This window comes from Stomoxys calcitrans, chromosome 2, assembly GCF_963082655.1.
Source record: "Stomoxys calcitrans chromosome 2, idStoCalc2.1, whole genome shotgun sequence".
NCBI classification, from domain to species: domain Eukaryota; kingdom Metazoa; phylum Arthropoda; class Insecta; order Diptera; family Muscidae; genus Stomoxys; species Stomoxys calcitrans.
This window is the reverse complement of record NC_081553.1, coordinates 51,587,965-51,615,464: the sequence shown is the minus strand read 5'-3', so window position 1 is coordinate 51,615,464 and position 27,500 is coordinate 51,587,965. Positions and strand designations below refer to the sequence as shown.

General features: G+C 39.1%; 1 protein-coding gene across 2 annotated transcripts in view; it reads right to left on the bottom strand.

Annotated features, from left to right (window-relative positions):
• LOC106082129 (collagen alpha chain CG42342) overlaps window positions 1-27,500 on the bottom strand; it is a 685,565-nt gene that overhangs the window by 27,217 nt on the left and 630,848 nt on the right. For both annotated transcript variants that reach the window (XM_059362423.1, XM_059362422.1), the window contains exons 9-12: window positions 5,859-6,218; window positions 5,717-5,791; window positions 5,512-5,652; window positions 1-29 (exon numbers count right to left, since the gene is read on the bottom strand). The exon at window positions 1-29 is cut by the window's left edge and continues 34 nt beyond it. In XM_059362423.1, coding sequence (XP_059218406.1) covers window positions 1-29; window positions 5,512-5,652; window positions 5,717-5,791; window positions 5,859-6,218 — 605 coding nt within the window. The remainder of the gene's footprint in view (window positions 30-5,511; window positions 5,653-5,716; window positions 5,792-5,858; window positions 6,219-27,500) is intronic.

Sequence of the window (27,500 nt, the reverse complement as noted above, 5' to 3'; positions counted from 1 at the left end):
CCCGAATCACCACGCATGCCCATAGGACCCTAGATAAAATATAAATAAGATTTTATTCGATTATCACCTCCATAAGTATTAAAACAAAATATTTTTAATTGAGCAACTTAAACTAATTAATCTTAAATTTAAATCAAGTACAATGGTGTAAAGTTCGGCCAAAATCGTATCTAATATATAGGGTCCGGATTTTTATGCAAAATCGGAATTTGTTCTACATATTATTTGGCAATTGCGGTGGTATTTATCAATAAAATTTAATTTTGTAAACATATAATGATTTCGATTCCGCAAGTTTATATGCAATATATCACCGCATTTGCCAAATAATAAATGGCAAAATTTCGATTTTGCATAAAAATCCGGACTCTATTAATATACTATAGCCATAGACAACTTCTCTTCTCTGAAGTCCAGTTTATATGGGAACAATATCAGATTTTAATACAAATTGAACTACACTTGGTTTGGTAAGTCATAATCGAACACAACATCAAAAATTCAAGCCAAATGGTTTAAGAATTTCGCCATTCAGGTTCTCAAGACGTCAAATGGCATGATCCGTTTATATGCCAGCTTTATTCGGTTATGTACCGATTAGGATTTTATTTGAAGTGTATTTTAGAATATAACATAACATAAAAATATCGATTTATTTGGGAGTTATAACCAAACATTAGTCCATTTAAACTCCCAAATGAGAAAACCTTATCCAAACGATTGGAGTCATCATCCTAAAGGTATACCCTGCCCTGATCTTCCGATTGTATCAACACCAATACATAGTAACTTTTAAGAGTTAAAATGTGTTATTCGATTGGACTGCAGAATAATGGGTATTACTAGCTGTAAGTAGCTCCCTTTTAAAAGTTTTGCTATGAAAATATGTCAGTGTGTCTGTCCGTGTATTCTGCTAATTAGGGTCGCATTTATTACCCAATTTGGCTGAAATTTGGAACAATGTGTGGTTTTAAGCCTCCCGTCATCCATTATGTCCCAGATCGGACCATATTTAGATATAGCTGGCATATAGACCGATCTGCTGATTTAAGGTCTTAAGCCTACAAAAGTTGCATTTATTACACGATTTAGTTGAAATTTAAAACAGAGAGTTGTGTTTAAACTCCCAAAATCCGATCTTTATGTTGTTCAAATCGCAATATATTGAAATATAGTTGCCTATTAGGCCGACCGATCAGGCGATTTCGGTTAAATTAAAAACAAGACTCCCGTCATCGAAACTGAAAACGGTTCAGATAGGAGCATATTTTGATATTGATATTTGACTTCCAACAACTGTGTCAACTACGGTCTAAATCGGTCTTTAACCTGATGTAGCTCCCATATAAACCGATCCCCAGATTTGACTTCTTGAGCCTCAGGAAGCCTCAAGTTTTTCGATTTGGCTAAAATTTTTGGCTGAAATTTTACACGTAGTGTTTTGTTGTGACTTCCAACCACTGTGCCAAATGGTTTAAATCTGTCTTTAACCAGGAATAGCTTCCATATAAACCGATCTCCCGATTTGACTTCTGGAGCACCTGGAAGCCTTATTTTTTGTCCGATTTGGCTGTATGTAGTGTTTTGGTCCGATTCGGTCTTTAATCTGATATAGCTCCCATACAAACCGACATCCTGATTTGACTTCTTACAAGCCGTATGACTTCTAACGTCTGTGTCAAGTACGGTCCAAATCGGTCTACAACCTGATATAGCTCCCATATAAATCGGTCTCTCGATTAGTCTTGTTTGGTTCCTAGAAGCTTAAATTTTTGCTGGTTTGGCAGAAACTTGGTATGTAGAATAAAATAATGCCCTTCTGCTAAATTTATTTTGTATAAATTTTTAGCAGAATCCATATTGGCCCGGCCGAACTTAGCACGCTTTTACTTGTTTTTTACTTAATCTTTAATTTTTTCAGCAATAAATTCTACTAAAAAGTGATTAAATCGTAGGGGTGCTTCAAAGCACCAAATAAATTAGTCACTCAAAAAAAAAAAATCAGTTTAGAGTAACGGGTCACTTCTAGGTTCTGAAATTTTTCGTGAGTGTTCCATACAATGAGAGCTATCAAATGTGATTTTTTGTTTAGAAATATATTCAAATGGTTGACAATTTAGTTCAATACGGCATGGGGTGCTATTCAAGTGAGAAAGCCATGTCCACAACAATCAAAATTTTAGGCGCCTGCCAGGTGCTCTATAAGTCCAATGAGATGATCGGTTCAAACTACTAATTTATCTTCATCTGATTGGATCATCTACTCTACTCTACTCTACTCTACTCTACTCTACTCTACTCTACTCAACTCTACTCTACTCTCTACTCTACTCTACTCTACTCTACTCTACTCTACTCTACTCTACTGTACTCTACTTTACTCTACTCTACTCTACTGTACTCTACTGTACTCTACTGTACTCTACTGTACTCTACTCTACTCTACTCTACTCTACTCTACTCTACTCTACTCTACTTTACTCTACTCTACTCTACTCTACTCTACTCTACTCTACTCTACTCTACTCTACTCTACTCTACTCTACTCTACTCTACTCTACTCTACTCTACTCTACTCTACTCTACTCTACTCTACTCTACTCTACTCTACTCTACTCTACTCTACTCTACTCTACTCTACTCTACTCTACTCTACTCTACTCTACTCTACTCTACTCTACTCTACTCTACTCTACTCTACTCTACTCTACTCTACTCTACTCTACTCTACTCTACTCTACTCTACTCTACTCTACTCTACTCTACTCTACTCTACTCTACTCTACTCTACTCTACTCTACTCTACTCTACTCTACTCTACTCTACTCTACTCTACTCTACTCTACTCTACTCTACTCTACTCTACTCTACTCTACTCTACTCTACTCTACTCTACTCTACTCTACTCTACTCTACTCTACTCTACTCTACTCTACTCTACTCTACTCTACTCTACTCTACTCTACTCTACTCTACTCTACTCTACTCTACTCTACTCTACTCTACTCTACTCTACTCTACTCTACTCTACTCTACTCTACTCTACTCTACTCTACTCTACTCTACTCTACTCTACTCTACTCTACTCTACTCTACTCTACTCTACTCTACTCTACTCTACTCTACTCTACTCTACTCTACTCTACTCTACTCTACTCTACTCTACTCTACTCTACTCTACTCTACTCTACTCTACTCTACTCTACTCTACTCTACTCTACTCTACTCTACTCTACTCTACTCTACTCTACTCTACTCTACTCTACTCTACTCTACTCTACTCTACTCTACTCTACTCTACTCTACTCTACTCTACTCTACTCTACTCTACTCTACTCTACTCTACTCTACTCTACTCTACTCTGCTCTACTCTACTCTACTCTACTCTACTCTACTCTACTCTACTCTACTCTACTCTAACTCCTCGAAATATTCGTCTAAGACCCCATAAAGTATATATATTCTTGATCGTCATGATATTTTAAATCGATCTAGCCATGTCCGTCCGTCCGTCCGTCCGTCCGTCTGTCGAAAGCACGCTAACTTTCAAAGGAGTTAAGCTATCAGCTTGAAATTTTGCACAAATACTTCCTATAAGGTCGCTTGGGATTGTAAATGGGCCATATCGGTCCATGTTTTAATATAGCTGCCATATAAACCGATCTGGGATCTTGTCTTCTTATGCCACTAGAGGACGCATTTCTTATCCGATTTGGCTGAAATTTTGCATAAAATGTTTTCCTATAGTTTTTAACCACTGTGCCAATTATGGTTCAAATCGGTCCATAATCTGACATATCTGTCATATAAACCGATCTTGGGTCTTAACTTCTTATGCCACTAGAGGTCGCATTTCTTATCCGATTTGGCTGAAATTTTGCATAAAATGTTTTTTTTTTATAATTTTTAACAACTGTGGAAAGTATGATTCAAATCGGTCTATAACCTGACATAGATGTCATATAAATCGATCTTGGATCTTGACTTCTTAAGCCTGCAGAGGGCGCAATTCTTATCCGATTTGCCCGAAACTTTGAATGAGGTGTTTTGTTATGGCTTCTAACAACTGTTCCAAATATGGTTCAAATCGGTCCATAACCTGATATAGCTGCCATGTAAACCAATCTTGGGTCTTGACTTCTTGAGCCTCTAGAGGGCGCAATTCTTATCCGATTTGGCTGAAATTTTGTACAACGGCTTCTCCCATGACTTTCAATATACGTATCAAATGTGGTCTGAATCGGTCTTCAGGCTGATACAGCTTCCATATAAACCGATTTCATTATTTTCCTTTTTGAGCCCCTAAAATGGTCCAATTCTTATTCGATTTCGCAGATATTTTATACATAGACTTCTACTGTGGTCTCCAACACTCAATTCAATTAGCATAGGAATTCTTTTCTTTTATCTTTTGTTTGTCTAAAAAAAGATACCGGGAAAGAAATCGACAAATGCGATCAATGGTGGAGGGTATATAAGATTCGGCCCAGTCGAACTTAGTACGCCTTTACCTGTTTTTGCTATTTTTTCCCTCTGCCCGATTTACCCTCGAGTTTTCCGTTTTTATGAAAGGCTTGTTGGGCTCAAGATGGTCGGCGACGGATCCGGTCGCCATGATTTTCGATTTGTAAGACCCGGAAAGATAGTTGGCAAGATATCACCATTTCAACAACCCCTATTACCCAAGTCCGCCATAAAAAGCCCTTCCTGAATATCAAAATTGCGAGGTTTTTATTTTCTTGGTAGGTTTGTAGGGTGACCTCAATTTTAAGGGTGGTTTTTGCAGTATGTAAATACCAAGTTAAATAATCCTGGTACGGAATTGCTCAGACTGGAACATTGAGATCCGATCTGGGTGGTGTTCATCACTGTCATGAGAAGCTTAGTTGGAAGGTACCGGGCGTAGCTCCTACTATCCGCGTCCACAGGTTGCGGATAATGGAATGTTCCATACGGAGTAGCTGCAACGGCAGTCGCGGACAATCAGCGGTATCGAGCGGAGAATCTCAGGGAGAGGTCGGGCGACAAAGGCTCTTGCACAAATACTGAGTGGCTATGATGCTCGATATGACAAGGCGTGGTATTGGCGCCTTTAAATAACCAATGGCCACACTATTCCCGCGAGTCACAGGGGCCTTTATCACGACCATGTCTAAAGCCTGTTGACGATACACTATCGTATTCCGCATTATAGAATAATAGTTTGAATATTAAAAACATTTTTTTAGCGTAGGTCATTGCATAACTTAACGCTGGCAACCTTTGTGAGAGTTACAGCCATTTAAATTTTCTCTACTAAGTGGTATCATTCCGTTTAAAACATAAATCGAACAAAACTCATTGGTATGAGAGAAGTTTTCTTGCTCTTCCCTAATCTTCGTGGATAGATATGCGATCAAAAACACTCATCTACACATAGCTTAAACTTTATATGCTGTGTCCATCCACAGCCTACATAGTGGAAAAATTTATGAAATTTTACTTACTAACAAATTATTTGGTGTACTTACCGGTAAGCCCATGGGACCTTGATCACCTTTAGTACCCTTCTCGCCGGGATCTCCTTTACGACCATCCAGGCCCCTTTCACCTGTCTTGCCTGGATGGCCTGGTGGACCCATGGGGCCAGGAGGACCGGGAGGGCCATAAAGCTACAATTATAAAAAAAAAATTAATTCCTTTTCACCTATCGTAAACCATAAAAATCGCACTTACATATTCAATAGTGGGCATATGGTGGGGTGCATCGGCCATACCATCATCTTGACGTCTACGCATTTTTCTGTACTTCTAGTGAAAGGGCTGATCAGAAATCTTTTCGTTTTATAGCAAAACATACCAAAAATAAAATACTCACTGAGTCACCGCGATCGCCTTTGTCACCTTTCACACCAGGATAGCCGGGAGGTCCTGGCAGTCCAGGTGGACCCATAAGTCCGGGAGGACCAATATCACCACGATCACCTTTCTCGCCAGGTGGACCTTGATAACCAGGCAGCCCAGGAGGTCCTTCAATGCCAGGCTCTCCTGGCAAACCATCTAAGCCACGGGGACCCAATGAGCCAGGTTCGCCGGGCTCACCAGCCTCGCCCTTAGCACCATCGCGGCCATCACGACCATCTTTGCCAGGATTGCCAGGTGGGCCGGGAGGACCACGTAGTAATGTAACCGGAGGATCATCATAATCTTCATCTTTAGCACCACCAGGTCCAAATATCTAAAGGGGCAAGCATGCAAATCAAACCGAAATGAAAGAGATGGAAGGGAAAATGCATATTAATTTAAAGAACTGTAAGGTTTTTTCTATAAAAAAACGATTTACTCTCTTTTTTCTCTCTCTCTCTCTTTCTCTTGTTTTATACTCTGTTTGTGCTTTGGTGTGTGTTTAAAACTTTGTGTGTTTTATTGCCGTGTAAATATTTTTCCAAAAGCCTTTTAGGCTATAAATTGATTTTACTTTTGTTTTATTTTTATTCCTTGGTGCAAATAGTGTTCGGCGGTTTTCAATCTCCATTTTTTGCCTTTAATTGTTTGTGTCGTGGTGTCTTTTTTTTTGTTTTTGTTTTTTTTTTTTTTTAGGGAGATGTGGTTAAAACATTAAAGTGCCATTGACAACAAGTGTTCAATTACATAGGTGGGTGGGTGTCTGTTGCTGTGTACGTGCGAATTTCGTAGCATTGCTGCTATTGTTTGGGTGTAGGTGTAGTTTTGCATTGGAATAGCTTTTTTTTTAGCATAGATGTGCTGTTGTGCTGCGTGTTTATTGCAAAAGGTGGTTTTGTGTTAGTTTCTATAAAAGAATAGTAGTACAATTTTTTATTCCGTTTGTAACACATCGAAATATCCACTTTCGATCTTATAGAGTATTTTTGATTTTCGTAAAAGCCTAAGACTAACTAGCCGTGTCCATTCGTCTGCCATTCCGTGTGTCTCTCTGTCTTTTGAAATCATGTTATAGCTTTGAAACATAGAGATATTGAGCAGAAACTTTGCACAAATTCGTCATTTTTTCCATAGGCGGGTTAAGTTCGAAAATCGGTTATATCGGACTACATCTTGATAAAGCCCTCATATAGAACGATCAGTTGATTTAAAGCCTTAGGCCCATTACAGCCACATTTATTATGAGATTTCACTGAAATTCGGAACAGTGAGTTTTGAAGAGGCCATCGTAGCGCAGAGGTTAGCATGTCCGCCTATGACGCTGAACGCCTGGGTTCGAATCCTGGCGAGACCATCAGAAAAAATGTTCAAAGGTGGTTTTCCCCTCCTAATGCTGGCAACATTTGTGAGGTACTATGCCACGTAAAACTTCTCTCTAAAGAAGTGTCGCACTGCGGCACGCCGTTCGGACTCGGCTATAAAAAGGAGGCCCCTTATCATTGAGCTTAAAACTTGAATCGGACTGCACTCATTGATATGTGAGAAGTTTGCCCCTGTCCCTTAGTGGAATGTTCATGGGCAAAATTTGCATTTGAGTTTTAAGGCATAACCCTCGACATCGGTTTTCAATATGGCCAGATCGGTCTATATTTGTATATATCTGTCATGTCACTATTGAAGGTCTTTGGCCCATAAAAAATCATTTATTATCCGATTTCGCTGAAATTCGGTACAGTGAGTTTTATTAGGCCTCTCGACAACCGTGTTCAATACGAACATATCGGTTTATATTATATATACCAATCTCCCGATTCAAGTTCATGAGTCCATAAAAGGTGCATTTATTAACTGATTTCGCCGGAGTTTCGTACAATGAGTTGAATTAGACCTTTACATATGCTTCCCGAATATTGGGGAGATCGGAATGTATTAAGATATAACTGCCATATAGTTCAATATTCTGTTTTACCGTCTTGAATATCGAATTGTATTAGACGATCGACGTCCGTGCCGAGTTTGTTCTAAATGGGACCGTCTATCTACTTTAGATGTATAAAAATTATTGGTTGCCCAAAAAGTAATTGCGGATTTTTCATATAGTCGGCGTTGACAAATTTTTTTACAGCTTGTAACTCTGCAATTGCATTCTTTCTTCTGTCAGTTATCAGCTGTTACTTTTAGCTTGCTTTAGAAAAAAGTGTAAAAAAAGTATATTAAAGTTCATTCCAATTTTTATTATAAATGCATTTACTTTCTTTTAAAAAATCCGCAATTACTTTTTGGGCAACCCAATAATTAGTGTTTGTTTGAGTGAGTGGTCTGGAATGAACAATAGGCTATATAATTTTTTGATATCGGAAGGAGAACGGACCCTCCTCCTTGCCTCAAAAGTACCACCCAAAAATAAAAGTGGACCGATTGGGACAATATGGGATTGAAATGAAAGATATTCGGGAGTACAGTTCGAATATGATATAAAATATTAGGTCCAACTACCTAGAGGCCCGCTCCAAGCCCAAAACCACCCTAAAGCAAAAGTGGACCGATCCAGACAATATGAGACTCAAATGAAAGGTTTTCGACAGTAGAGTACGAATTAAGTCTAAGTACCAAGAGGCTGCCCGACCCCAAAATCCCTCAAATAGGCTTATTGTACGATCATGACAATATAGGACTCAAATGAAAGGTATTCGGGACTTACTTACGAATATGGTCTGGAAGAAACAATAGGCTACACAATTTGTTGATTTCGGATGGAGGGCGGATCCAAATATTCTGAGATCGTCCCAACCTCAAATCTACCCCAATCAGACATATTGGAAGTTCATGTCAATATGAGACTCAAATGAAAGATATTCAGGAGTATTGTAGTTTTCGAATCTTGTACTAAAATGTTTATGTCGATCTAGCCATGTCCGTCCGTCTGTCTGTCTGTCCGTCCGTCCGTCTGTCTGTCGAAAGCACGCTAACTTCCGAAGGAGTAAAGCTAGCCGCTTGAAATTTTGCACCAATACTTCTTATTACTGTAGGTCGGTTGGTATTGTAAATGGGCCATATCGGTCCACGTTTTGATATAGCTGCCATATAAACCGATCTTGGGTCTTGACTTCTTGAGCCTCTAGAGTGCGCAATTCTTATCCGAATGGAATGAAATTTTGCACGACGACTTTTGTTATGATATCCAACAAGTGTGCCAAGTATGGTTCAAATCGGTTCATAACCTGATATAGCTGCCATATAAACCGATCTTGGGTCTTGACTTCTTGAGCCTCTAGAGGGCGCAATTCTTATCCGATTTGAATGAATTTTGGCACGACGTGTTTTGTTATGATATCCAACATCTGTGCCAAGTATGGTTCAAATCGGTACATAACTCATAATTGGCTGACATATTACACAGGCCTCCAACATATAATTTAATTGTGGTCCAAACCGGACCATATCTTGATATCGCTCTAATAGCAGAGCAAATCTTTTCTTATATCCTGTTTTGCCTAAGAAGAGATGCCGGAAAAAGAACTCGACAAATGCGATCCATGGTGGAGGGTATATAAGATTCGGCCCGGCCGAACTTAGCACGCTTTTACTTGTTTTAGTAGTATAATCTAAGTTTGTGCTTAAGGTAAGAAGGGGAGCTGCAACAAATGGACATACATATATGTATATGAGCGAAATTTTTCCCATGTTGTCAAAGTGAAAACGTATTGGAATGGGTTGTCATTAATTATGTGAAAATGGTAATGGTTTAATTTTGCTAAACATATTTAAAATTTGTGAGATTTCCGTTAAGGATCAGAGGGTATACATCTCACATATCAACTATAACAAACTTCCATTTATAGCCGAGTGTAAATGGTGAACAGCTGGGCGGTGACCCAGATAGACCTATAAATGTGGAAATTGTTTGGCTTTAAAAAAAAAGACTAAATGATGGCAATGTGTTTGGAATCAACAGCGAGCCTCACAAACAATGACACCAGCGCCATCTATTGGGGAATATATAACAGAGTGCTCAAAGTGGATCATATTTTCACCATTGTTTGGACAAGTTGTCCGTCCTTCGAATAAATAAAATAACAGAAATTAAAGTTCAATTATCTGCAGTTGTATTTTTTTAACCTTCCTACTCTTGATCGAGTTTCAAGGTAAACATTGCATTTGGAAAACTTTGTATAGAATAAAGGATTGTATAAACAGGAGGAACAAGGGGGAATAACTGATTTTAAAAGGGAAAACACTTATGGAGTTTGGATTTTTATGCAAAATCGAAATTTTTCCATTAATTAATTGGAATATAGGTTGGTATTGTGCATATATGCATGTAGAATCGAGGTTTTGAAGCCACTATATATTTACAAAATAAATTTTTTCACAAAATACCACCGCATTTGGGAAAATAAACCGACTTCTATCTGTCCATCCGTCCGTCTGTCTGTCGAAAGCACGCTAACATTCGAAGGAGTAAAGCTAGCCGCTTGAAATTTCGCACAAATACTTTTCATTAGTGTAGGTCGGTTGGGATTGTAAATGGGCCAAATCGGCTCATGTTTTGATATAGCTGCCATATGGACCGATCTTGGGTCTTGACTTCTTGAGGCTCTAGAGGGCGCAATTCTCGTCCGATTTGACTGAAATTTTGCACGTGGAGTTTTGGGATCACTTCCAACACCTGCGCTGAGTATGGCTCTAATCGGTACATAACCTAATATAGCTGCCATATAAACCGATCTTGGGTCTTGATCTTCTTGAGCATCTAGAGGGCGCAATTCCCATACGATTTGGCTGAAATTTTGTACAACGGCTTCTCTCATGACCTACAACATACGTGTCTAATATGGTCTGATTCGATCAATAGCTTCATACAGCTCCCATATAAACCCACCTCCCGATTTTGCTTCTTGAGCCCCTACAAAGCGCATTTCTTATCCGAATGAACTGAAATATTACACAATGACTTCTACAATGTTCAGCATTTATTTATGGTCCGAATCGGACTATAACTTGATGTAGCTCCAATAGCATAACAGTTCTTATTCAATATTCTTTGTTTGCCTAAAAAAGAGATACCGTGCATAGATCTCGACAAATGCGATGCATGGTGGAGGGTATATACGATTCAGCCCGGTCGAACTTAGCACGCTCTTTCTTGTTTTATTTTAACCCTAAGGTGGGGGGAGCTCCTATTGGTGTGAACTCCTATCTTTATATACTTGAATACCACGATAATTGCAATCAAAATTTATATTTATGATAGACTTCCAAAATTCTTATCTTTTAATTGCGATATGATAATCTTCTTCAAAATAAAGCTGCTTTATTGATTTTTTTTTGCTTAGAACAATGTTGTCCATTCTCAAATTTGTGTGTATTAATGTATGTAAATGTACTTGCCTATAGTTTACATTTCATTCAAACAGGTTATAAATTGAACCACATCAAATTTGTTTAAGCCCTCCTTCAATCGGAAAAAGATAATCACAATTTAAATTCTCCATCCCACTGTGTCCACGGAACAGGTAAAAGAGTTTTTGTGGCTTGGTTATTGTCAAACGCAATCAAGAACACACACACACACACACACACATTCAAACGTATGGAGAACATAAACCACATGCATGCTCACCTAACTCATCTGCACTTGGCCGGAAGTTATTCATAACGGTACGTTAGTGTCTTCCGGCATACACAGGCATATACACACACATAACTTAGTGTGGTTTCAAATACCAATTTCACTGAAAGATTCCCCTCACTCACATACATAGCGGTGAGCATATGTGTGTGTGTGTGTGTGTGTTGATGCATGTGGTTAAGTGTGTTGTTGAAAGATATCCTGTTAACCTGTAGCCTGACAAAGTGTTCGTCCTCCCACCCAACATATTTCAAAATATTTGAGATAGTTAATTAAAGTTTATGAGAAGCGGGTAGTGATAGTGAGCAACAAACACAGAAAAACTTAAAAAGGACAAAGAATGCACACACATTTCAGGTAACGCTTTTTGTCTTTACCTTTAAGCTAAAATATTTTTCAATTTTCAGATTAAAGATATCATATTCATTAGTTTAATGTTGTTTTTGGTTGCCTAGGGTTTTTGTGTAATCACAAATGTGTGTGTGTGTGTGCAAAAGGACAAAAACTCAATTTGTGAGTGACATAATATTTGTGCAGATTAATTGAAAATATCAAATAAATTTCCATATGCATTTTTATGATTTTAATTGGGCTTGGCATGGTCAATAGTCTGTAAGAATAAAGAGCGGAGGCAATGTTGGCAGTAATACCAAATGTGGTCTTCTTTATTACACATATCTTCGATGCAAAGTTTCTAAAGTGTTGTGATATCATTTTGACTTTGGATTGATAGCCAATATCTCTGTGGTGTCAAAGTATCAACTGCAATTTGTAGTTGTCAATACTTTGACATTTTGATTACATTTTCATGTTGAGGCATTTCCTTAGAATGGCTATATTGCTGTAGAAGCACGTCAGTCAGGATTTGGGGCGTACACAGTATAAAACTGTTGGGATTTTGAAAGTGAGTTATTTTAACTTTAGTGAAGGATTTAAAGCATATTCCAAGAACTTTTGTTTATACAGCTGGTCGGATTACTATAGGCATTTAAAAATAATTGAATTTTATATGGTTTATTATTATTTTAGTGAAAAAGGACCAGGACATTCGAAAAAGCTAACATATGCAGTAAGATTCATAATTTCAATAGAATTGCCGAAATCATTGTATTTTGTTTAAAACACTGGTGCGTTTTGTGACAAATGTATTCGCATAGCCACCACTTTGCCATGGCAGGATACCTCACATATGTGGACATCATTAATAAGAAATTATTTCTGATGTTCACGGCGGGATTTGAACCCTGGCGTTCAACGTCTTAGGCGGGCAAGCTGAAAATTAGAAAATTTTGTATATCTGACAAACAACAAGTCAGGAATCAGAAGACTGATTTCCGAAGAACACACACACACAACTCTCATTTCGACGATGCCCAAGAGTTGGATACCCTACCATCTCCAATCAACACCAACGCCCGCCTCTGGACACGGTCAAGCAGTTCCAAGGATGATTTTTGAGCTCCGGCCCATATATGCGAAATCATTGAATTTTGTTATAAAAACTCGCGTGGTTCGTAAAATTTATGACAAATTTATTCGCATAGTGACTTTCTAGAGAAGATTTGACATGCCAGGATACCTCACACATGTGGACAGCATTAAAAAGAATTTTTTTCTGATGTTCACGCCGGGATTTGAACCCAGGCTTTCAACGTCATAGGCGGACATGCTGAACTTTACTTTTCTTCCATCTCCTCTATAAAAGAGGGATGCGGATATTAATCCGCCCATGCCTCTAAGGACATACATCTAAGCCAATAATCGGACTCCTGTGATCCCTAAATAAAAAAAAAACAAATAAAAAGGCGCTAAGTTCAGCCGGGACGAACTTTGGATACCCACCACCTCTGGTATATATGTAATCCCCATTTCGTCATAATCCGGTGCAATATCCAAATTTTATGCTCCAATAGCAGTTTTATCTAAATATGGTCCGATTTGGACCAAATTCGACACGGCTATTAAGTGGTCTATTAAGTACAAGTCATTGTTCAATTTTTTAGAACATAATATTGGTCTTTTTGGCAGCCATATCCAAATATAGACCGATCTGAACCATATACGTAAAGCTAACACAACTCACTGTCCCAGATTTCGGCGACATCAGACAATAAATGCGCCTTTTATGGGCTCAAGACTTTAAATCGAGAGATCAGTCTATATGACAGCTATATCCAAATCTGGACTGATCTAAGCCAAATTGAAGAAGACTATTGAAGGGCCTAACACAAATCGCTGTCCCAAATTTCGGCGGAATCGGACAATAAATGCGCCTTTTAAAGGTCCAAAACTTTAAATCAGGAGATCGGTCTATATGGCAGCTATATCCAAATCTGGACCGATCCGAGCCAAATTGAAGACGAATGTCAAAGGGCCTAACACAACTCACTGTCTCAAATTTCAGCAAAATCGGATAATAAATGCGCCTTTTATGGGTCCAAAACTTTAAATCGAGAGATCGGTCTATATGGCAGCTATATCCAAATCTGGACCGATCTGGCCAAATTGAAGACTAAAGTCGAAGGGCCTGACACAACACACTGTCCCAAATTTCAACGAATCCGGACAATAAATGTGGCTTTAAGGGGCCCAAAACCTTAAATCGAGAGATAGGTCTATATGACTGTTCTGGACCAAATTTAGAAGGGCTGACGAAGGGCGTAACGCAACTCACTGTCCCAAATTTTAGCGAAATCGGACAATAAATGCGCCTTTTATGGGTCCAAAACCTTTAATCGAGAGATCAGTCTGTATGACAGCTATATCAAAATCTGGACCGATTTGGACCAAATTGACGACGGATGTCGAAGGGCCTAACGCAACTCACTGTCCCAAATTTTGGCAAAATCGGACAATAAATGCGCTTTTTATGGGACTAAGACCTTACATCGAGAGATTGGTCCATATGGCAGCTATATCCAAATCTAGACCGATCTCAGCCAAATTGAATAAGGATGTCAAAGGGCCTAACACAACTCACTGTCCCAAATTTCAGCAAAATCAGATAATAAATGTGACTTTTATGGGCCTAAGACCCTAAATAGGCGGTTTGGCCTATATAGGGGCTATATCAAGATATAGTCCGATATAGCCCATCTTCGATCTTAACCTGCTTATGGAGAAAAAAAGGATCTGTGCACAGTTTCAGCTCAATATCTCTTTTTTTAAAGACTGTAGCTTGATTTTAACAGACAGCCGAACAGACGGACGGGCACGGCTAGATCGTCTTAGATTTTTACGCTGATCAAGAATATTTATACTTTATAGGGTCGGAAATGGGTATTTCGATGTGTTGCAAACGGAATGACTAAATGGATATACCCCCTGTTCTACGGTAGTGGTTATAAAAATTTACCTCGTAAAAAAATCTAAGTCGTTCTACTTACAAAATCGCTGGATATTTTCCATACCACGCCTCTTAGTTGGTTTATATCTGGTATTGTGTCCCCACCTAGGTGCCAGTGTCTGTTAGCCGCGAAAGCCGGGCAATGGCATAGGAAATGCTACAACGTCACATCATACTCCCTACATGCCCTACACATGCCCCAACGATTTTGTATAAGTGAGCTAGTAGTCCTATATGTCCCGTTATGATACCGAAAACTATACTGACCTTTTTATTTCCTTTCAGAAATAGCCTCTTCTTCTCAAGATTCGAATCTCCCCATAGGATTTTCGTAGTCCTACCGAATGTTTCTGTGCTCTATAGAGTTACATGCATGTTCGCCGTCCCACCCTTAACTCGGACTGCGTCGACCAAGTTTATTGACGGCAGTAGGCGAGACGCTTCACTTTCAAATCGTCTGCTCCTTCTATACCCCTTACTTCGCTATGGGTCGGCACCCAAACGATGCGGATCGTACCATCCTCAGAGAAGGCTTAAAGCCCACCATTCTGGTTGTTATTGCCCTGATGACTAGTTTACTATCCGTAAAAATTTTCACTCTCGACGTCCTCGTGTTTACATCACATCACCTCATGCATTTTATGATCGCCTTGATCTTCGCCTGCAGGACCGGGTTATGGTCAGGCAGTCTAAAACAGATCTCAGTCCCTGAGTTCTCAATGTAAACCCCCAGGTCGACTATGTCCTCTAGCTTTGATCCATCCGTGTAACATGATCTTCCAGGTGCCAATACCAGAGTTCCGTCAATCCAAGACTGCGCCGCCGGCAGCAGTGCCTCGCAATCGACCTCAAGTGTCGTCTCAGGTATCCAATCAGAAACCTCTTCCATTCCTTCCAGTTTCCTAACGTCGCCTCGATTATAGTATGACCTGCTCCTATTCTCTACCCATTCTCCCATCGCCTTAAGTTTTGATAGCCGCAGTAACAGCCTCACACTTAATCTGTATGTCTATAGGTCGGATATCCCTTCGAATTTCCTTCGCTCCATCTATTCCAAATTTTCTCTTTTTTTCTCAACCAACCAACACGCAGGGGATGTCCCCTATATATATGCAGTGCATTGCGGATAGTTAAGGATGGGATGGGGGGAAAGAGGAAGTAGGGTTTATTGACACTTTGCTTTGAATTTCTAGATGTCGTAAGTAGCGGAAAAAGCCGGAAATCGATTCCACATACGAATCGTCCTTGCGAAAAAGATTTCTCTCGGTAGTGCATGGTCCGACCAGCTGGCCAATCTTGTATTTCTGACAAACAACCTCAAGTCAGGAATCAGAAGACTGATTTCCGACACTTTGAATACTTATTTTAACCAACGGACATCACATTGAATCTTCATGGCCAGAACATCAAGAGCTTGATATCTACACCGTCGATAGATAATGACGATTGTAAAGTGTCAGTGAATCCGTTGTGGGACAACAACCAGCGCTGTGTTTTGCGTGCATTAAATTGATACTTTGTTCATTTGGCCCCACTCAGAAATGGCCAGTAAATCCTGGCAGTGTGTTACGTCTATAATCCGCCTCCTGTGTTCAATCTCTCGAAGACTCGGTCTATGGTCGAGTTAAAATTAATGACATAGGTTGCTGTCATCCGCTAACGAGTACATCGGATTCGAAGTCAGACCCAGTAGATCTTCAATGAAACTAAGAAAAAGACAGAACAGAGCCTTGTGGTACTCCTGCGGTCAATTTATATTCGTCAGATGAAAACCCATCTACAACAACTCTTTTAGTACAATCTGAGAAAACTCGATATAAATCGAGCGAAGTTATTACCGACACCGAAAGCGACAAGCTTTGAAAGGAGTGCACCGTGCCAGACCCTATCAAGTGCCTTGGGGATATCTAGAGCCACGACCTTACTCTCACCGAACTGGTGCATAGAGCGACTCCAACGTTCAGACAGGAATGCCATCAGGTCACCCGTGGAGCGATTTCTGTGGAGCCCATATTGTCGGTCGCTAAGAAGACCATTGGACTCGAAGTATCTCACAAGATGGTAATTTATCATTCACTCCATAACCTAGGAAAGCGCAGAGCATAACGCTATTGGTCGGTTGTCTCATCCTTCTTGGGGATAGGCTGCACGTTCGCCATTTTCCAACGCGTCGGGAAAACACCCGCCGGGTAAGCAAGGTTGGAAAGATTGAGTAAAGGCCGAGCGAGCGTCGAAGAACACTTGCATAAAACAAATGACAATATGTCACCCGGGCCTGGAGATTTATTTACGTCGAGATCTGCAAGAACCCTTTTGACTCCACGTGTTCGAAAATATATCTGAGGCATGGAACTAGATACGTCTTCAATAACTGTGGTTGATCGCTTTCCGGTGGGGAAGAATTTCCCGCAAACATATCCGCCAGCAGGTTAGCCTTATCAACCGCCACAGTGAATATCTGGTCGTCTTTAATGAGATTCGGGATAACCGATGAGTGGCTCTTCACTCTTTTCATGACTTCCAATAACTGTGCCAAGTACGGTCCAAATCTGTTTATAACTTGGGTTGGGTTGCCCAAAAAGTAATTGCGGATTTTTTAAAAGAAAGTAAATGCATTCTTAATAAAACTTAGAATGAACTTTAATCAAATAAAATTTACAGCTGATAACTGACAGAAGAAAGAATGCAATTACAGAGTCACAAGCTGTGAAAAAATTTGTCAACGCCGACTATATGAAAAATCCGCAATTACTTTTTGGGCAACCATAGCTCCCATGTAAACCGGTCTCTCGATGATCGTTGTTCGATTCCTAGAACCTTTAATTTTTGCTGGTTTGACAGAAGTTTAGTATGTTGAATAAAATTATGGCCTTTAACTAAATTTATTTTGTAAAATTTTTTAGCAGAATCCATGGTGGTGGTTGTCCAAGATTCGGCCCTGCCGAACTAAGCATGCTTTTACTTGTTTTTATTAAGATATACTTCTGCATCATCAGTGTCTCTGTAACTTCGTTTAAAATGGAAAAAATAGTCCACATAAAGTTGCCGCGGTTGAATCTCTATTTTTAGCCCAGCATGTTTCTAATTAAAAATATCCATGCGTTCAAAACTTAAAAAGATCGGAGATGATTATTTAGAGGTTTAACTAACTGTGCTGCTACATATGCCGAGATACAAAATAATCTTGCACTGTACTCTATTCTGCATTTTCATTTGTTTTTCCTATTACTGCATTTATTTTCCCTTTTTTACTAGCCTCTCCCATCCAAACTAAATGCATATACTTTCATTTTAAAGTCATAGTTCAACTATCTGTCCAATACGTTCGATGAAGCATTTAACCTTTAACAAGGTGTCCAATAAATCCTCACATTGTATTCTTCATCCATACTCTGGTCCCCAGCCATTCCAGGGAAACCAACAATACAAGAATATGCAAAAAACGATGTAACGATATCAAGTGAGAGCAAAAGTTAACTTTCAACATTTCACCCATGTTCGGTGATATGCTAAGCTGGTGTGTAGGTGTGTGGGTGTGTGGGTGTGTGAGTGAGAGTAACAGGAAACGGAATCGGTAGCCAAAGAAAAATCCCAACTTTTAAGCATATTGCATGAATTTTAAATTGAGTTGCTCTGTTACTGCAGCAATCCAACAATGGCCAACAATATGAAAGTTAACCACACAGACACACACACACACACACACAAACACAGAAAAACAAGAAACATCATCAAGATATTTCATTCAGTCATCGCCACCATTGCAAAGATAGATACTGAGTTGAAATGAATGCTCAAAAAGGATGATTGCAAAAGAATGCCAAAAAAGTTTTTGAATAACCAGAAAGTGTTAAAAATGCCACACACACACACCACACCACACCACTATGCATTCATAAAATGGAATATGAAGTAAAATATAGCAGAAAATCATAACCACGCAAAGACGAAAAGAAAAATTGAGAACAACGAACATGGACTCTTACTCTCATTCGATATGAAAAGGACAAAAAAATCGAAGGACTATTAAGAGAAGTGAAAGAACTAAACATGGCAGAGAAAATTCAGTTCGGATATACCATATTCGAAAAACGACTCTTACTCTCATTTGATTTTAAAAAACAAAAACATAGGCAGTCTATAAAAAGCGGATATATATAGGAACAATGCATTTCCCAATAGTCCTACAACAGGAAATAGAAACAAAAGTTTCTTTTCTGCTTTCTGTCGTTTGCATTTTTTTCAAGTTTTTCATTTTAAGTTTCAAGTCTTTGCTGTTATAAATTTTAAAGAAATTTCTATCCTTCAAACAAAGCAGAAAAAAATGAGTAGGATATCTAAAAGCCAGCAAATGACAAATGATGACAACAATAGCATTTGTATGCCATAGTCCGTCGTCCTTTGGCTAAAGGGAAATAAATGAAGGAAATGCTAAAACACAAACCCGTTGGAGCTTTTACATTAAACTCCTCCAGCAAGGAAACAAATTTACTCAAAAAAGGACATTGTGCCGTATGTGGTTTTCTACATTGTTTGTATCACACACACACACACACACACAGACATGGCCACACACAAGGACAACATTCATACATATGTGTCATATAGACTCACGTACGCAAATGACTACAATAAAGTATACCAGCAGTAATTTCCTGCGGTAAGCATACAATGGCAATACAAAAAACCAAGGAAACTTGTGAAGGGAAAAAGAATTCAGAACTTGCAACCAGAAACAAGGAGTAAAGGAAAAAGATATACATTTAAAAATATGCCATATATTTACATATGCTCGTATAGAAACAAAAAAAAAAAACACATTAAAATTCTTTTGTAAGAAAAACGCAGTTATGCTTGATACGAGGTAGGTTAAGAGTTAAAGTGGTAAAATAGTTCAGAAAATAACTTAATATGGGATACTAAACTTTTGCAATGATGCTATAAGTCCTCTGACTTTCTTTAGAAACGACTCTACTAAAAACTTATAAGAGTGTGGGACTGTGGGGAGTCCTAAATAGCCGCAGTGTTCATCATATCAGGGAAACTATTTAGGGTAGGGTGTTTTCGCCGATTCTTTGGAACTCAGAGATAAACTGAGTCCTAATGAATCTCAATAGAGATGCCACAAAAAAACTCGTGACGCAGATTCAAGGCATGTTTCTGTGTTTCTGCCAATAAGCAGGGAGATCATGAAAAGTTCACGGAAGAGATGGGCTATGAGATATTAAATCTAAATATCAGTCTATATGGCAACTATATCCAAATCTGAACAGACCTGAGCCAAATTGAAGACGAATGTCGTAGGCCCTACGCAACTGACTGTCCCAAATTTCGGCGACATCGGACAAATAATGCGTTATTTATGTGCTCAAAACCTTAAATCGAGAGGTCGGTATATATGGCTGCTATATCCAAATCTAGACCGATCTGGGCCAAATTGAAGAAGGATGTCGAAGGACCTTATACAACTCATTGTCCTGAATTTCGGAGAAATTGGACAATAAATGCGCCTTATATGGTCCCAAGACCTTACATAAAGAGATCGTTCTATATGGTAGCTATATCCAAATCTGGATTGATTTGAGCAAATTGAAGAAGAATGTCGAAGGGCCTAAAATAACTCACCATCCCAAATTTCGGCAAAATTGGGCAATAAATGCGCATATTATGGGCCCAAAACCTTAAATTGAGAGCTCGGTCTATATGGCAGCTATAACCAAATCTGGACCGACCTGTGCCATATTGCAGAAGTATGTCGAGGGGCTTAACCTAACTCACTGTTCGAAATTTCGGCGACATCGAACAATAAATGCGTCTTTTATGTGCTCAAAACCTTAAATCGAGATATCGGTCTATATGGCAGCTATATCCAAATCTGGACCGATCGGGACCAACTTGAAGAAGGATATCGAAGGGCCTAAACAACTCACCGTCCCGAATTTCGGCGAAATCGTAAAATAAATGCGCATTTTGTGGGCCCAAAACCTTAAATTGAGAGATCGGTCTATATGGCAGCTATATCCAAATCTGGACCGACCTGAGCCAAATTGAAGATGAATGTCGAAGGGCCTAACGCAACTCACTGTCCTAAATTTCGGAGAAATTGGACAATAAATGCGCCTTATATGGGCTCAAGACCTTAAATGGAGAGATCGGTGTATATGGCAGCTATATCCAAATCTCGACTGATCTGAGCCAAATTGAAGAAGGATATCGAAGGGCCTAAACAACTCACCGTCCCAAATTTCGGCGAAATCATACAATAAATGCGCATTTTGTGGGCCCAAAACCTTAAATCGAGATATCGGTCTATATGGCAGCTATATCCAAATCTGGACCGATCGGGGCCAACTTGAAGAAGGATATCAAAGGGCCTAAACAACTCACTGTCCCAAATTTCGGCAAAATCGGATAATAAATGTGGATTTTATGGGCCTAAAACCCCAAATTGGTCTATATGGGGGCTATATCAACATATAGTCCGATATAGCCCATTTCCGAACTTAACCTGCTTATGGACAAACAAAGAATCTGTGCTAAGTTTCAGCTCATTATCTCCATTTTTAACGACTGTACCGTGATTTCAACAGACAGATGGACAGACATGGAAAGGTGGTCTTGGATTTTTACGCTGATCAAGAATATATATACTTTATAGGATCGGAAATGGAAATTTCGATGTGTTGCAAAGGGAATGACAAATGAATATAAGCCCATCCTTCGGTGGTGGGTATAAAAATGAACACGGTGGAAAAAAACTGAAAAGCACCTTGCGCCAACTGCGCCTACAGAAGTAAGGAAGTCGGAATTTAATCTAAAGATGATTAACTGGATGTGCACTAGGGTGGGTGGACACCGTGAGGCAGAGGTAAATATGCCCGCATATAATGCTGTACGCTTGGGTACGAATACTGGCGAAAACGTACGGACAACTTTTCTGTGGTGGTTATCCCCTCCTTATTCGGGCAAAATTTGTGAGTTACGGTGCAATTTTAAAACTTTGCATGGCAGTCATGTTAAAACTTCTCCCCAAAGAGGTGTTGCATTTCCGCACGCCGTTAGAATTTGCTTTTAAAAGGAGGTCCGTTATTATTGAGCCTCAACTTGAATCGGCTAACACTTATATTGATATGTAAGAAATATGCCCCTTATTGCAAAATGGAATGTTTGTGAGAAAATTTGCATTTATACTAGGGTGTGCCGCTTAGGTTAGGTGAGAATAGTAGTGTATTTTCAAAACAGATGCACGTACACTATTTTTATACCCTCCACCATAGGATGGGGGTATACTAATTTGGTCATTCCATTTGTAACAACTCGAAATATGCGTCTAAGACCCCATAAGGTATATATATCTTGATCATCATGTCACTTTAAGTCGATCTAGCCATGTCCGTCCGTCTGTCCGTCCGTGCGTCTGTCTGTCGAAAGCACGCTAACTTTCGAAGGAGAAAAGCTAGCCGCTTGAAATTTTGCACAAATACTTTTTATTCCTGAAATTGTAAATGGGCTAAATCGGTCCATGTTTTGATATAGCTGCCATATAAACCGATCTTGGGTCTTCACTTCCTGAGCCTCTAGAAGGCCCAATTCTTATCCGATTGGAATGAAATTTTGCACGACGTGTTTTGTTATTATATCCAACAACTGTGCCAAGTATGGTTCAAATCGGTTCATAACCTGATATAGCTGCCATATAAACCGATCTTGGGTCTTGACTTCTTGAGCCTCTAGAGTGCGCAATTCTTATCCGATTGAAATGAAATTTTGCACGACGTGTTTTGTTATTATATCCAACAACTGTGCCAAGTATGGTTTAAATCGGTCCATAACCTGATATATCTGCCATATAAACCGATCTTGGGTCTTGACTTCTTGAGCCTTTAGAGTGCGCAATTCTTACCCGATTGAAATGAAATTTTGCACGACGTGTTTTGTTATTATATCCAACAACTGTGCCAAGTATGGTTTAAATCGGTCCATAACCTGATATAGCTGCCATATAAACCGATCTTGGGTCTTGACTTCTTGAGCCTCTAGAGGGCACAATTCTTATCCGATTTGAATGAATTTTTGCACGAAGTATTTCGTTATGATATCCAACAACTGTGCTAAGTATGGTTGAAATCGGTCCATAACCTGATATAGCTGTCATATAAACAGATCTGGGGATTTGACTTCTTGAGCTTTTAGAGGGCGCAATTCCTATCCGATTTGGCTAAAATTTTGCATGACGTATTTTATTTTTACGTTCAATAACTGTGTCAAATAAGGTTCAAATCGGTTCATAACCTGATACAGCTGCCATATAAACAGATCTGGGATCTTGACTTCTTGACCCCTAGAGGTCGCAATTATTATCCGATATGCCTGAAAATTTGTACGACGGATACTCTCATGACCATAAACAAACGTGTTTATTATGGTCTGAATCGGTCTATAGCCCGATACAGATCCCATATAAATCGTTCTCTCTATTTTACTTCGTGAGCCCCAATGGGCCCAATTCTTATACGAATTGGCTGAAATTTTACATATAATTTAATTGTGTTCCGAACCGGACCATATCTTGATATCGTTTTAATAGCAGAGCAACTCTTTTCTTATATCCTTTTTTGCCTAAGAAGAGATGCCGGGAAAAGAACTCGACAAATGCGATCCATGGTGGAGGGTATATAAGATTCGGCCCGGCCGAACTTAGCACGCTTTTACTTGTTTTAACCTAACCTAACCTACTTCATTATTATTCTGTCTTAGTTTTACTGTCTTACAATAGGATTATTTGACCTTTCTATAAAGGAAATCTGTCAATTGAACCCATTTCAAAGTTTCATTAAGTTTTGGGTATACCGGTGTTAATGTTTACCTACATTATTACTCTCCCCAGGTTTTGCGCTAGGCTTTTTAGATTCCAGAAAAGAAATGACAATCATAAGATATTATTTTTACTACAAACTGCTGCTATCACTTAACATTCTTGAAATGACAACTAAAAGGAGTATCACAAGTTGTAGCCACAAGTTCTGTGCAGACTCTTTCACTAATGCTAATGCCTTTTCTCATAAAATAAAAACACTTTTCTGCTTTAGTCTTATACAACTAACACAGAGAAAAAAATGCATATGTAATTTCGTGAAGGATGGCAGGAACAGCTAAGTGGACCTTTAGGTTAAATACAAGGCAAATTTTGTAAAACATGAATTCTGACTGCTGTATATTCACAAAAAGTGATAATCACTGTGGAAGGCCTTTAAGAAAACTATTGATAAAATGATGTTTCATATGAAAAAGTGAAATATTTCAAATGAGCTCACATAAAGAAACATCCCAATTAAGAAATGAACTTGGAATAATGAAAATTTTATTATGTGTCAATTTCGAAAACATCCTGGAATACATTTGGCCAATTATATAAATGAAGATGGCAATGAGCGAATCATCCATAAGCCCTCAAAGAGAAAGTCCTTCGAAATTCCTTTCCTTAGTTGTTTGCTTAGTTTTTATAATTTCTTTTCCATATTTCGGCAACCTTATTCCATCTTAGTATGCCATGTTCAAATGCTTATTGGTTATAACTCGCTTTAGACATTAGCCAAAATTGAAGAGAAAAATCGAGAGCAATGTAAACATTCAACTATCAACGCAGTTGAACATTAATGTGCAATTGTTACTACGCAAACACTAACACTCAAGTAAAAATGTAACATGGTGCCCCTAAATACGCACATTCAGGGTAACCTAAGGTTTTTGAATCCTTTTGTGCAACGTGAGAAATTGTTTTTCCCTGCTTCTCAACTTACATTAAAACAGCATAAGGAGGCAAAAACTCTTCCATAGTGTTACGGGTCTAACAATACCACCAAATTCAAAGAACAAACATTTTTCTTGTGTAATAAAACAAAAATATATAGCGAAATGAGAAAAAATTACATTCATATGCAAGTGGATGGGAGCAATTACACCGTTTCCCAAAAAAATTTTCTCAGGGTAAAATTTTTGAGGAAAGTTTGCCAAAAGACAAAATTTTAATAAAACAAAATTTCACTCAAAATATCTTTTAATAGAAATTTCATTGAAATTTTTGTAAAGTTAATTCGAAGAAGATCAACGTCTTCTCCGAGGATGACACAATCCGCATCGTTTGATTGCCGGGCCATAACGGAGTAAGGGGCAATGAAAGGGCACTCAGATTTGGCAGTGAAGGCCAGAGAACTGCCGTCGATAAACTTGGTTAACCTGGAACCTTTCGGGTCGAAGCACTCCAATTTCAGGGCCTGGGACAGCGAAACAGTCGCAAAGATGGTGAAAATCCTATGAGGATAATGCGGATCGTGAGAGAACGAGGCTATTACTGAAAGGAAGTAAGGGACACAGGAGTACGGACTACTACAAAATCGGTGCGGCAAGTTAAAGCATGTGTAGGGCATGTGGGGAAGATAAGGAGATGTTGGAGCATTTCCTATGTCATTGCCCAGCTATCATGGCTAACAAACACAGACACCTTGGTGGGGACACGATGCCAACCATGTAACAACTTAGGGCAATGGTATGGATAACAGTTAAGGATTTTGTAAGTAGCATAATTCCGTGCTAACATAAAATGTCCTTTTTAAACATACCACCGAAGGATGGGGGTATATTCATTTTGTCATTACGTTTGCAACACATCGAAATATCCATTTCCGACACTATAAAGAATACATATTCTTGATCACCGTAAAAATCCAAGACAATCTAGCCATGTTCGTCCGTCTGTCTGTTGAAATCACACTACGGTCTTAAAAAAAAAGAGATATTGAGCTGCAACTTTGCACAGAATTTTTTTTTGTCCATAAGCAGGTTATGTTCGAAGATGGCTATATCGGACTATATCTTGATATAGCCCCCATATAGACCGATCCACCGATTTAGGGTTTTAGGCCCATAAAAGCCACATTTATTATCCGATTTTGCTGAAATTTGGGACAGTGAGTTATGTTAGGCTAGTCGACTTCATTTTTCAATTTGGCTCAGATCGGTCCAGCTTTGGATATAGGTTTTGGGGCCATAAAGAGCGCATTTAATATCCGATTTTGCTGAAATTTGGGACAGTGAGTTATGTTAGGCCTTTCGACGTCCTTCTTCAATTTGGATCAGATCGGTGCAGATTTGGGTCTAGCTGCCATATAGACCGATCTCTCGATTTAAGGTTTTGGGCCCATAAAAGCCACATTTGGCATCCGATTTTGCTGAAATTTAGGACAGCGAGTTGTATTTGGCCTTTCGACATCCTTCTTCAATTTGGTTCAGATCGGTCCAGATTTTGATATAGCTGCCATATAGACCGATCCGCCGATTTAGGGTCTTACGCCCATAAAAGCTACATTTGTCATCCGATTTTGCTGAAATTTGGGAAAGAGAGTTGTGTTAAGTCACTCGACATCTATCTTAAATTTGGATCAGATCGGTCCAGTTTTGGATATAGCTGTCATATAGACAGATCCCTAGATTTAAGGTTTTCGACATATAAAAGGCGCATTTATTGTCCGATGTCGCCGAAATGTGGGACAGTGAGTAAGGTTAAGCCCCTTGACATACTTCTGCAATATGGTACAGATCGGTCCAGATTTGGATATAGCTGCCATATAGACCGATCTCTCGGTTTTAGGTTTTGGGGACATAAAAGAGGCATTTATTATCCGATGTCGCCGAAATTCGGGACAGCGAGTTGTGTTAAGCCACCCGACATCTTTCTTCAATTTGGGCTAGATCGGTCCAGGTTTGGATATAGCCACCATATAGACCGATCTCTAGATTTAAGGACTTGCGCCCACAAAAGACGCATTTATTGTCCGATTTTGCCTACATTTGGGACGGTGAGTTAAGTTAAGCCTCTCTATATACTTTTTAAATTTGGCCTAGATTGGTCCAGATTTGGATATAGCTGCCATATAGACCGATCCGCCGATTTAGGGTCTTAGGGCCATAAAAGCCACATTTATATCCAATTTTGCTGAAATTTGGAACAGTGAGTTGTGTTAAGCCACCCGACATCTTTCTTCAATTTGGCCTAGATCGGTCCAGGTTTGGACATGGCTGCCATATAGACCGATCTCTCGATTTAAGGTCTTGAGCCCATAAAAGGAGTATTTATCGTACGATTTTGCTGAAATTTGATACATGATGTCGAAGTGTATGCGATTCTTCATTTTGGCCCTGATCGGTTCAGATTTGGATATAGCTGCCATATAGACCGATCTCTCGATTTAAGGTTTTGGGCCCATAAAAGCCACGTTTGTCATCCGATTTTGCTGAAATTTGTGAAAGAGAGTTGTGTTAGGTCACTCGACATCTCTCTTCAATTTGGTTCAGATCGGTCTAGATTTGGATATATCTGCCATACAGACCGATCCGCCGATTTAGGGTCTTAGGTCGTTAAATGCCAAATTTATTATGCAATTTTGCAGAAATGTTAGGACAGTAAGTTGTTTTAAGCCACCCCACATCTTTCTTCAATTTGGCCTAGATCAATCCAGGTTTGGATATAGCTGCCATATAGACCGATCTTTCGATTTAAGGTCTTAAGCCCATAAAAAGCGCATTTATTGTCCGATGTCACCGAAATTTGGGACAGTGAGTTGTGTTAGGACCTTCGACAT